General features: G+C 30.6%; 1 protein-coding gene across 1 annotated transcript; it reads left to right on the forward strand.

Moving 5' to 3' along the window:
* The first annotated feature begins 7,534 nt into the window (after positions 1 to 7,534).
* On the forward strand, positions 7,535 to 12,141 carry LOC125072295 (alpha-(1,3)-fucosyltransferase C-like). Its single transcript, XM_047682867.1, has 3 exons — positions 7,535 to 7,843; positions 9,669 to 10,773; positions 11,003 to 12,141. The coding sequence occupies exons 2-3, from the start codon at positions 9,767 to 9,769 to the stop codon at positions 11,268 to 11,270; spliced, it is 1,275 nt and encodes a 424-aa protein (XP_047538823.1). The 5' UTR covers positions 7,535 to 7,843; positions 9,669 to 9,766; the 3' UTR covers positions 11,271 to 12,141.
* The last annotated feature ends 1,405 nt before the right edge of the window (positions 12,142 to 13,546 follow it).

The raw sequence follows: 13,546 nt of genomic DNA on the forward strand, positions 1-13,546 counted from the left end.
GTTCGCGTTCATTTGCTTAAGTTGAAACAGTTTGTACCAACCGTTTTGATTCTTTCAAACAATACCGTCTGATCTGTTCAATTACATTGATAGTCAATTAATTCCGCAACATTGCTAAGAAACAAATTTAAAATGATCGATTATTATATTGTTTAAAATTGTATATTCTTGTCGTCTATTCAAATGAACGAATACCGACATGAATCTCTTTGAAATATCAATGTTATATTTAGTACATAATGACTTTAAGTCTTATAAGAAAATGTGAACATATTCCGAAATATTAAAGACGTATAAAACAATGGCTCAACAAAACAAACAGCCGGTATCTCAATAGATACGTCATACAAAGCGGCGGCCAGTCAGCCCAGCGAGGATTATCCGCAAAGATTTATTGTGCCTCAGTCAGCATCCCCGGACCACTCTCCACCAGATTACAAACCTATCCCTTGGCTTGCAGGACTACTTTGAGAGGATTTCTTACTTCTATTGTCAATTGATATTTCGCTACATATTAAAAATAAAATCTTTATTTATTTTAACTATTATTGTGATTTAGAAATAAATTCTTTTATCTTTTTTCTCTCTGATTTAAACTAGATGTTTTAATATTAAAAAAAATAGTGATTGTATTAATAGAAATAAAATAAGCTGTAAGATTTTTGATTGAATATTGAAAATTTTAACGATACTTTTAGTTACCTTAAAATCGGATTGTCGCTGAATAATAAATCCAAAATATTTAAAAAAAATCACAATTAAATAGTAGTATTATGCATTATTTAATATTTTAAAATAATAGTGGTGGCGCAGTATACGCAGAAAAAATATATACCTCCTAATCTCATAACTCCGATATACGCAATCTGCGTATATCGGAGTTATGAAATTAGGAGGCCATTTCAAGTCTTATCAATTTTAAGTCACAAGAACATTAAATTTAAGCTTATCACGTAATATACAAATTTAAAGAGGGCGACACTGCGAAACACACATATATCATAATAATATTGTATATGTACCTACTAAAGCCTTGTCTGAAACACGCTGTATGTCCTGGTATAACATTAAAAAAGGTTTTATATTAATTTATTTAAAAAAACAACAGGCATTAATAAAAGAGGATTAATTTATTAATGCAGATAGATTACGAATGTACAATCATGTCTTGTATAAACACTAGCCGCCAATCTAATGTATTAAAAGTTTCATAATATCCAACGTAAAGTTTACCACACAACAATTTTGCCAGTCCACGATTGTATAACAAATGTAACGGAAGTTTCGACGTCTACATCCTGCCGCTATAACTGTCGTGAAACGTCACATCCGTTTTGGTATTGTTTACAGGTTCGTTTCTGTGTTGATTGTTACGAATACTAGAAGTAATATTTAACAAAAACCCTCCTTTATATCTTATATAGGAGATACTTTCTAACATATAGTCTTGTAACATTTATCTATACTAATATTATAAATGCGGAAGTAACTGTATATGTCTGTCTGTCTGGTCTGCTCGAATTTCAAGGAATGCTATATTTTTATACCTACCAACTGACCCAATCCCTAAAACGCGGGCGATAACTGGTTTAAAATAAAGTAGTAGATGTCGCCCGTGGCTTCGCTTGCGTTTTAGGAGTTAGTAGACATGTGTCAAGAATAAAAAATATCTTTTCATGGAGTTGAAGTTTACTTCATACGTTCAGTGGTTTTGTCGTGGAAGTACTGGGCTAAGGCCTTCTCTTCCTTTAAGGGGAATGTTTTCATCTTATTTGACGACGCTGCTGTTAAGAGGGTTTAGTGGATTTCTGTGAGAGAATTTCACTGAAAATAGACATATGCAGGTTTCCTTAGGTTGTTTTCCTTCATTTCCGAGCACGAGAAGAATTGTAAACACAAATTAAGCATAAGAAAATTTACTGGTTATAAATATTACTTGCCAGAGTTTGAACCCACAATTATCGGTTAAGATGTACGCGATTTAATCACTAAACCACCTGGTCTCCGTATAAACGTATCATCAAAGAATAAATATATTAAAACGACATCTATACATTGGTCCTTATTATTAGAACGCGCATAAATTTACTCAAACATAAATTTGAACAATCAATAATATCTTGAATGAAATATTTTTTTGAATAATAATTTAAATTCTTAAAGCAAGTCTTTTGTAAGAAAAACTGGACGATGCACGACCATTGTTATGTTAAATTGAATTCAAAATACGTACCCTTATTTTACAAGGAACACCTTGTATTGACTACTATACAATAAGGCTTAGAGAAAATCTTTTAAAGGATATTGAGTTTTATTGTAAAGAACTAAGGTAGATAATTATATGATACATTTCATATATTTATCTTTGAATTTCTGTATGAGGATTGTCATTGCTTTATTCTTTGTAATCGTTTGTCCCTGTTTATTAATTTTATTATAAACTAGTTGTAGCCTGCAGTTTCACTCGCGTTTTAGGGTTTGGTAATCGTGGTAAAGGCATCAAAGTAGCCAATGTGCTTCCTTGAAGTTCAAGCTTGCTTTATATAAAATTTTATCAAATTCGGTTCAGTGTATTGCGCACGAAAGAGCGATAGACAGACAGACGGAGTTACTTTCGCATTTATAATATTAGTATAGATTTTAAAGTAAGGTTAAGTGAATAATTCTTTAATTTTTATCATTGTTTATTGGTTTGGTAACTACTTTTGAACAATGTTCTTGAATTTCAAACGCCAAATACTTAGTAGTCCAGTTTGAAGGGCGAGCGAGCCATTGTAACAGCAGACACGAGGGAAGTAACACCTTAGTTCGCAAGCCACGGCGACAACTAGTAATAAATATAGGTGATGCTCTTATTGTATAGCACATAACATGTAATATTACATAGTATAAAACAAAGTCGCTTAACGCTGTCTGTCCCAGAATAAGATATATTAGACAGGATTTTGATGCGGCTTTTTTAATAGATAGATTTATTTAAGAGGAAGATTTGTATGAATAATGCACAGAATAGTAGAGAAACACTGACACTGATTTTAGTTTCCTACAGGTTTCTAAAGCGATGTCGTCAATAAATATATTTTTTTGCGCTTACATTGCAAACGGTGGCTGAAACCTACGAGATAGATCAAAATAAAGTACTACAGTGTTGTACACCTTAAAAAGGTCTTCAAAAAAGTCTGATGATATATGTTTATCTCTTAGGGATAACCCATAGTAACTATTTTTTATCCTTTACGTTTTACGAGAAATAATGGCTTATTTTCGAAGCGAATTTAAGTAATACAGCATTAATCTTTATCCAATTAAATACTTTAAATACATTGTGCATTTAATATAGATCAATATGGCATGTCATTTAAATGAATATTTTTGAAGACATTACATATTTAAAACGTCAGGGTAGCGGTTTGTATTATGTAATTACTGAAAAATTGTGAATGTTGTGTGTAGACATTCTGTAGTATATTTAGTATCAGCATTGCACCCGTGCGAAGCTGGGGCGGGTCGCTAGGTATAATATGTGTTTAATAAAATTAATACGGTCCCTTATTTTTTATATTTCGCCTATATCGGAAATTAAATAGTTTTATTAAATTCCTAAAATGATTTTGTTACTCCTTCGATCATTACACTTTACACATGCGATCTGTGTAATCTATCCTAGAGAGAGGGGGCGTATTAACGATATTGTAATCACTATCAAAATGTAGGCAAGTTGGTAGTTTATTATGGACGAGGTCCGCCCGTAAGTTTGTTTGGGTCTATTTCGTATATGGATACAATGTAGTTTTGACATCTTGAATGCTCTTGTTTACACCGGGATAATAATCATATCGACATTAGGAATAAAAAGCTATTTTTTATGTTTTTGTTGTTTTTCCTGGATTTACAGTAAACTATAAGTTACTGTTAGATTTTTTTTAAACACAAATAAGCACATAAATTATCAGTGGTGTTTGCGCGGGATCTTCGATTTGTTAATGAATCTCTGGGCGGTCTCGGCGTGTGGATTGGTTAATCTATTATCCGAAAGCAATGTAAAATTTAGACTACTTTCAAGATTCAAATTCTTACAATAATATTATTGTATTTCAAACGTTTTAGTAAAGGCACTGTAGTGAATACTACCTCATTATTTTCTACGGCTTTCTAGAATTGTCGCAATTAAGGTGCAGTTTAACAAACTCTTAAGACTGTTAGTCGTATAAGTCCAATCATAAATAACAACGAAGTAGTAAGTTTCTTAACTCTAATAACAAAATTCCGTAGGATTATAAATTTAACTTGTTTTGGAAAGGAGAAGAATATCTTTTAAGAGTTCGTTTAAAAAAAAAAAGATATATTCGAAGAAAGATTTCTTTATTTAAATCACGTGGTCATGTCATAAATAAGAAGTTATAATAACTCTCAAATTCCTAGGTTCAAGTCCCGGGCAAGACTAATGGAACGTTATTGAGGTTTTCTCTCGATAAAACTACGTAAGTAGCCCGTAGTTGTAAATAGCAGTTGTATTGGCGCCTCACTTCTCCACAGAGCGCAAGGGAGAAAACAGTTGGCCCCGTGTTAGAAAGAGAAAGTGGTTTTTACTCTTCTGCTATAATAAAAACGCACGGAATGAATAGTAATCGGTTTACGGTAATTATTACTAATTAATTGCATGTTATTTTTAACAACACTCAATAATAATGAAAACTGTGTGACACGCAAGTAATTAGTCATTTATCAGATAACTGTTATAAGTTAGCAAGTACAGAATGATCGGAACAGGTAAAACGAGATTTATATGTCAATGAAATCAGCACTTAAATTCTCAATTCTTATAAGGAATTGTTATTTATGACGAAAATGGCTGTAAATGAGTTTAGTATACATACGTGTTCTTTTTACTTAGATTTCTTAACTACGTATCATTATCTACATTACGTATTGTACCCCCTAACAGCAATGCTTAGTATGGTCGTGTCCCAAGGGCGAACATAACCCTTAAATCTTAAAAAATCTTAGTTCCCCAGATTGGTGATGGTGAAGTATATAAATCACAAAATAAAGTACAGATTGACAACGCCCTTTTTTTTATAAGCCCACTGTACTATTAAAATCCCTTATTTTATTATAATTTTCTTGGTGAATTTACTGTCTTTGAATGGTATTTTAGTATTAGTTGAAAAACACACACACACATATATGTATACACGAAACGCGCGCTATCGATACTAAATTGAAGTACGCAATTCTCGATTTTAATTAGTATTTTCGTAACGTTCGTTCATATAAACCATTTAAACTGTAATTGAGATGTGGAAATGCGTTAATGTTTAACACGGAACAGAAAATATATTAGCAATGGCATGGAGCATCGGCGGTTTTTATGTGATTAAATCACGTACTACAAAGACAAAGACTGCCGTTCGTCTAGACTCTAGTTGCTATGTTATAAAGCTGCCGACCTCGAGATACTGCGTTCAAGTTCTGGGTGCTGGATTGAATTCGATTAAAAAAATGTGTGTTAATTTTATTGTACCAGCTTTTGATAAATATTCCAGAAGTATTGTTGATTAAACAAAAAAAATAATAATCAATATCTCATCATAAAATCATTCCATATTTGGATTGCCGTATTTTTTTTAAATTGTTCTTTATGTTAAATACAATGAACTTAAACTATACAGGCCAGGAACCAAAACCTTATTATTCAGGACTAGTACTTGTGTCTGGTGGCCCCGCTCTTCCATATCAACATATTATATAAGTACAATAATTTTTTTTTTTTTTTAATGTCGAGAAGACCATAAATGTATTGTAACTTTACGGTGCCAATGTCTATGATTAGTATAACTTGCTGGCACAGGTGCCTTTCCATTTTCCTAATAAAAATAGTCCAATGGAACTTCTATCGGTATATGTTCTGTAACATATGTATGACAAATCCTTTATACATAGTTGGTACCATACTAGAGTCAAGGCGGTTTAGTGTTTAGCGTTGCGTTGTAAAAATAGTGCGGTTTTGTGTGTAAAATTTATATGCAGCGGTTCATTGTTAATCAGAACATTAGCTAATCTCTATTTGTTTTGAAAAGTAAAATGTTTATAAAATATTGTGTCGTTTTCATTTATTTTTTATTATACGTAAGTATATTTATTGTATTGTATATTTTATTTCAAAAACGCAACGAATACATAAATAATATTGACTATTAAACGTTTTTTTTTCAGTGGCTGTATATTTTTATATCTTCGATCTAGTTCATTAAAAGACGAATTTCTGGTTTCAGCCCTTTTTAATATAATATATAATTTGCTCCAAAAAATAATACAGCAGTAAACGCGGTTGATTGTCTGATATTCATTGAAGAGTTCTGTGGTCTTCATTGAAACTAATAATCATATCTTAACGAAATTTAAATGACAGAAGATAATTTCAGAATAAATCTCTTTTGAATAAAAAATAATTCAAGAAATCGGTTTATATTTGAAGGAGTTCTTATTATATTAAAAATTAAACATCCAAAAACCTTATTTTTGGAGTCGGTTGAAAATTGTCTTAACTTCTATGGGAATTTTAAAAAATAAATATAGAGTAACAAAATGAAGGTGCTTTATTACGGATTTATAATATGTTTTAAAATGGGCAGCATCATAGAACAATTGAAAACAAACGAGTTTTTCCTATTAGAAATATCTCAAATCTATTAAAACATTTTAGTTTTATGACCGTCTGTTATCTTGAAACCGAGATTTAATTACTCGAAATGAACTGAGTGCGAGAACTTTTAACACTTAAATGAAACAAGAATGCAAAATTTAATCTAAGCATACAAATACATTGTACGTTTTTACGATTTGGAGAATTATTCTTTATAGTAATGGAAGATTTTGTAAGATATATAAGATTTGTACGATGAATATTTAATTGCACTACTTTTTCATGTATGCTTAACGCGTTTGTTAACAAAAATGTGTACGTAGCCGAAAACAATGAATAATAAATGTTGAAATAATATTTTCTGTCACTATCCTCATTATATACGGTAAAATATGTATCTAATATTCAATATTTGTGTGAGCTTGTAATATGCAATTATACTAACTTATTGTATGCTGAGATTAAGATTATGACTAATGTTCATTTATCTCTTTTACTTATAAACGTTGACATTTTTTTTTGTTATGCTTTATTAAATTAAATTATTATAAATAAGTATTATTTATACTTATAGATAATAATTTAATTGAATGGTAAATAATCAGTAATGAACTTTTTACTTTTAGGTTTACCTGTATATTTTATTTTTAGGAGAATCAAATGTCATAAAACGTCCTAATAAATAATTATAATGTGCTGTTTCAATAAATAAATGGTGTTACTCACACAATTTATCTAAGTCCCTTATTATATTCCATATGCCTGTTTATGTACATTAAAAAAACAAACGTCCATAATTATAATTTTTCAATGCTGGGTTGTAGATAGCTATGTCATAAGTTCACGGTCTATTGACCTTGAAAACGTCAGTTGCCGGGCGTGCGCCGTGCTAGCCCATGCTCCATCCGCAGAGAGGGGATAAAATATTCAAAACAAAACAAACCTCAAATTACAACACACAAACGCGAGTTAAGAACGTTAATAAATAATAAAACCTACAATAAATTTAGTTCCATGTTAATAATAGTGAATCCAGTGTTATTTGCAAGATATTTTTGTTCCAGAAAATGATATTTCGAATTCATTGCGCATGCGTAAACATACCTTACTAAATTAAAAAGTCGTGCTTACGGTGAATCTGCTTGCTGTTCGTTTGGTTGGATTATACGGATACGGAATGTCATGGCGTAACAACAGGTGCGCTTCATGGTATAAGAGCGAAAGTCGTGTAAACACAGAGTATTTTATTTTAACATTTTATGTAAATTTAATATATTTTGAATTAAATTATTGTCACAGACAAAAACTATCGAAACAATTAATAATCTGTACTATAATAAAATATGGTTAATAAACGAACTTATCGCAAAATATTATGCAAATTATTTATAATATCATTTTGTGGTTCGTCTCGATTTTACAAGTGAACAAGCAATTTTTTAATACTCGTTCTTATGGGCAACATATTTTAATATTAATGCCGATGGGTTCTGTTTGTGATATTTAAATGTTAATTAACATAATAATTTAATAACTGATGATAAATCTCACAAAAATATTAGACATGTAAGTATTTTAAGCCAATTTGAGTCAGTCAGTCGTCAGTTTGAGTAGGTGCATGGAATCGTGACCCAAATCTCGCGGGCTTTTCGCTTTACCTTGACTATTCCTAAAATAAAGAAATTGCGGCATAATGTTTCAGTATAAGCATATTTTATGGAAAATATTAGTAAGAATTGAAATAATTATAATAATAATAATAAATTAATGTAACTTCAATTTATTTTTGTAAATCTTCGTCGTATTCCAGACTTAAAAATTTACATAGTATCTGACGCAAGTGCACTCGCAAATCTTATAGTTTTGTTTATTCTACTGACAGTAAAGGTAAATAAATAGCTTTGACCTTGAGTCCACGTGAAATCACTGGTTGAGATCTAAAATAATCTATGGTATTCATTATGTGTGTGGGTGTGTGAAATTGGCGTTTTGAATGTAGGGATCAGTAGGGATGTGATTTATGTGACATTAACTATAATAATTTTAAATTTTATGCGATAGACGTATCAAAATGGCGTATTACTTAAAGCCAGTTGTCAATATTTCACGAGTACCTAAGATACGAAGTGAATACTTACAGAATCGTACTGCTGACTTTATTTTAACTTCCAATTTTTATTTTATATTATCTGTATGTATTTATCTATTGTTAGAATAGTCATTCTGATTATTGTAATAATGTAATTGGGTACCACTTTTTTAATAAAAAATACAAGTTTTATTTGCATCACTTATGACCACGTTGAATTCGAAATTAAAATATTTATCATAATAATATTATGAAGCGGTTAGTTTAGCGATTAACTTTTCATGATGTTTTTTGATTTATTTATGTCATTTTATTTTTTCAAAACGCATTTACTATTGTATGTTTATAATTTGTATATTATATGATAGTATATAGAAAGATCATATTGACCATTTTTATGTTTATGAATAGTGGCACAAAGCTAACAATAATGTTGTTAAATTTATTTACGTCCTAAGTCACTCTGTAAATTACGCACACATTGTCAAGGACATAACAATAACGTACAATTTTAAATGGTTAGGGTCTCAAATCATAAATTAGAGCGCGTGGAATATTATAGAATACAATTTGATGTTACTTTTTGTTAATTCGCCAAAAGAACTGACACTTTAATTATTAATTATTGACGTATTAACAACTTGTTAATAATAATTATTTTTAATTATTAATTACACCCACTATCACTAAACATATTATGAGACTTATTTTTCTCAAAACTGAAAACAAAAAACCTCGACCAAATCATCGTAAAAGCTCGTCGGAAGAGGATTCCTTAGAACGTTGTACCGTAAATCTACTTTCCACGCACACTTGCAAAAATAATTCTGTATATCTTCTGTTATAATGTTAGGCAGTAAAACGAGATTGTTAAGCATATTTTAAATTATACTAAAATTGCTTTACTTGTTTCAGACATCATACCAAAATACAACAAACATATCAAAATTTCATCGTTTATTCAAAAATACTGGCGGAAAACTCGTAGGAATCAAAAATTAACAAAGTTGCTCGAACATGACGCGAAGAAGATGCCTCGTCCCATATCCCTGCGCTTGCGCCTCCTGACGTTATTAAGACAATTATTCTCGATAAGATTACTCCTAATTATAACATGTATTAGCTTTATGATATCAGTTATTTGGATCCAATTGGTAGAGAATGATAATTTAATTATTGATAACGAAAGTTTAGTTAACGAAGCACTTGAAAATGTTGCTCGCGATCACAGATACACAGAAGTGTATAGGAAGGTGGATAGATTGCAGAAAGATGTTAAATACATACTCCTTTGGACGCCCCATAACTTTGCACCATTTTATTATTTTGGGGACGGTCAGAGAGCGTTTATTGATAAAAACTGTTCGAAGATAAATTGTTATGTCACGAGTGACAGAAATTTTTTTGGTGGTGACACATCAAAGTTTGATGCAATAGCTTTTAATGGGCGTAACATTGACACTCTTACAAAATCACAATTACCCAAAACCCGATCACAGCGCCAAAAATTTATATATTTTAACATGGAATCAGCTGATAATTATCCAGTTTGCGATGATATTTTTGATGGCTTCTTCAATTGGACTTCGACGTACAGACTAGATTCAGATATACCTTACCCATACATTCAAATACGGAATTCTGATGGAGAAGTTGTAGGACCGCGAGAGAAAATGAATTGGGCTGTGAGCAAGACTTTAAATGATGAATACTTAGAAACAAAATTACAAAATAAAAGTAAGGCTGTAGCTTGGTTTGTATCACACTGCTCGAGTAGAAGCGGCAGAAGAGAGTATGCTCATCAGTTAAGAAGAGCGCTACGTGCCCATGGTTTGACGCTTGACATATACGGAGCCTGTGGACCACTAAAGTGTCCACGACATCAAAAGAATAGTTGCGATTCTATTTTAGAGAGTAATTATTTTTTCTATCTCTCTTTTGAAAATTCCTTATCTACAGATTATGTAACGGAAAAACTTCTAACAGCATTACAGCACGATGCAGTACCTATTGTTCTTGGTGGGGCTGATTATTCTAGGTAAGTTCGTATTTTAGACGATTTAGTCTATAACTTGGATAATCTCTTTAATTTAAAAAATATATTATATTTTATACTTTAAAAATGTTTAAGGAATCGAAGAACACAATTAAAAGATAATAAATATACTGCAGGCACTACTATTAGTGTTAATAAAAAATATATTACGATTATATTAAGGAGATATTCCAAATAGTATTGATTTTATACATGTTATTTTCTTTTACAGATTCCTTCCACCTGGATCTTACTTAAACGCCCGCAGTGCATCACCTACTGCATTGGCAAATATGATAGCTAAACTTATGTCAAGCAAAGAATATAATCAATTCTTCCTATGGAAATCGTCTTACACGTACTATGATCCGACCGAAACAAGTAATGTTTGCGCTGTTTGTGGAGCTCTTCACAACAAGGAAATATTCGAAAAGCCAAGTGTTTATAGGAATTTAAGAAGGTGGTGGCTTCCAAACTATCAAGATAGATGTAAAACGTGATAAATTTTATATACATCCTATAATTAATTGCCGATTATAATATAAATCCTATCACTGCCAAATATTTTAGGATTAGTTGAGACAGTTTTTAGTGATTCATGGAATTGCCATTATCAAACCTTCGGGGCATTTGTTGATCACTGCTGGTTTACGTGATCATTGATTTAGTTTTGGTTTAGACAACTAAGACAAGTTTTTGAGTTTTGTTGTAAAGGACGAAGTTTCCGTTTAAAATTAAGTAGATTTTAAAAGGTTAGGGATATATCTATAACTTATCCCAATCACAGAAGGAGTAGAGTACCAATATAGAACTTTGACATTGAGTTGACGAGCTATTAAGATTGATCGAGATGTGGAATATTTTATGGTAAAATATGGCGTTAAGAATATCGGAAAAGTTATTCTTTGTACATGGGTAGTAAAATTAAAGTAAGTATTACAAATGTTTACTTTGTTTATTTTGTGGTGCATAATATTAGCAAATCGTATGGAATTTGTTAATGTAAGGTTTGTTTATCTTAACTCCTTCTTTGATTGGACTATTACAATAATGTAAGTATTATAAATATGAAATCCTTTTTGTTGACATATTCTTTTTTCATACAGCATCGGAGAAAGCACATATCGATCTATGTTCTTTTTCCTAGTCATAATCTACGGGCTGGATAGTTTTGTTCTGAAGAAAAAAATATGCGGATTAAACTATTTACTAGTTAGAGATTTTAAGTTGTTGTTCAGATACTTAATTTTTGTTTTTACTTATATTCTGTGTGCTTAAATACTTAAGATGTAGCATTAGTTTGTAATTAATTATTTTTTCAAGTATATGAATTGATTAGTGACAATGGGTGCTAAAAATTAATAAATATAATTATATGTGTGTGTTATGATACTGTTCTATATATGTTATTGTGTATCACTTTATTGTACTTTATAATAATTAAAACACATATTTTAAATTTTGGGAAATTCCTTCAAGACATTCATTTTATTTTTTTATGAGGGCAATAGTATGATTAACTGTTTTCTAGTTTATTTTATTATAAATAAGATTAATAAACAACGTCCTCTATAATACAAAAATATAGACATATCAAGTAGTTTTATTAAGCTTTTCGAGATAAAGTTGGGCGAACTAGTTGTTTGATTACTAATTTTATTGCATCTTCAACTTAATTAAGATTTTATACATACGAGCGACATAATTATGAACTATGTCTACAGGGAAAAAATATCAAAATAAAAGTTCAATACGTCAAAAGGATGCATCGTTTGTCGGATGCGGTAAATAGTCCAATCATTATATACCTACATTTGGAATGGCAAATGAACCGAGAAGTCTGATTTTTTATTTTTACGCTCGATAACTCAATACAAAGAACGGTAGATTAAAAATGTGTAGTAGATACCTTAATTGCAGAGCATAAATGAAGCAACAAAAATGTATCTTATCGTAACTCTCGTATCATGACGCACAGCCGAGTTATTGAAAAAAAATAATTAAATTTACCCTTTTTCCAAGATGGTTGCAAACACACCATCGTCGACAAAGTTGACAATTTCAAGCTTTTCTTTGCCCTCCTTGTGTAAACATATAAAAAAATCAACCGTCTCGGTTCATTTGCATTTCTCGGCCATTTTTTTGTATATAATAGGCTATTTGACTAGTTTTTAGAATCCATTTTATATTATTTGGTTGAGGTTAAGGAATCCAGTAAAAGTTGTTTTTGTTTTGAATTCTAGTTCATATTTGCTGATAAAAAATAAAAATAAAAATTCCATATTTAAATAGCGCGTTTAACCAGCAAGTGACGTCATCATAAGCCCGACCAATCAGGAGCGTTTCGTGTCACGTGTATTTATGGATTTTTGAATAAATTAATTATTATTTTCAACTTTCGTTAATAAATAACCATTTTTGAACTCATAATGTATACTGATTACAATAATTAACACTTTATTTTTCGCATTGTCAAATAGCCTATTTTATATACAAAAAAATACTGGACTAAAATCGCATTATTTAAGACGTCCTACATTCGTGCTCTCCTGAAACGACTACACCGGATTACATGCACATTTTGATAGCTCAGAGATTTAAGATAGGCTATATATTGTGTATTCTGTGAGAAGTATACTATATGGCATTTAATTGAGCTGAAAATCTTACGAATGTTTTATATGTGTGTGTGCGTGTGTTTTTTACGCGTATTCTAATTTTGACTATCCGAATGATGTTTAGTTACATTTTAACATTGAAACAATGATGTTTAGTT

This window comes from Vanessa atalanta, chromosome 21, assembly GCF_905147765.1.
Source record: "Vanessa atalanta chromosome 21, ilVanAtal1.2, whole genome shotgun sequence".
Taxonomy (NCBI): domain Eukaryota; kingdom Metazoa; phylum Arthropoda; class Insecta; order Lepidoptera; family Nymphalidae; genus Vanessa; species Vanessa atalanta.

Excerpts from the sequence above, each read along its gene's own strand:
- LOC125072295 (XM_047682867.1), top strand. The coding sequence starts at position 9,767 with ATGCCTCGTCCCATATCCCTGCGCTTGCGCCTCCTGACGTTATTAAGA. Across the intron at positions 10,774-11,002 it reads GGTGGGGCTGATTATTCTAG|ATTCCTTCCACCTGGATCTT; the intron begins GTAAGTTCGTAT and ends TTTCTTTTACAG.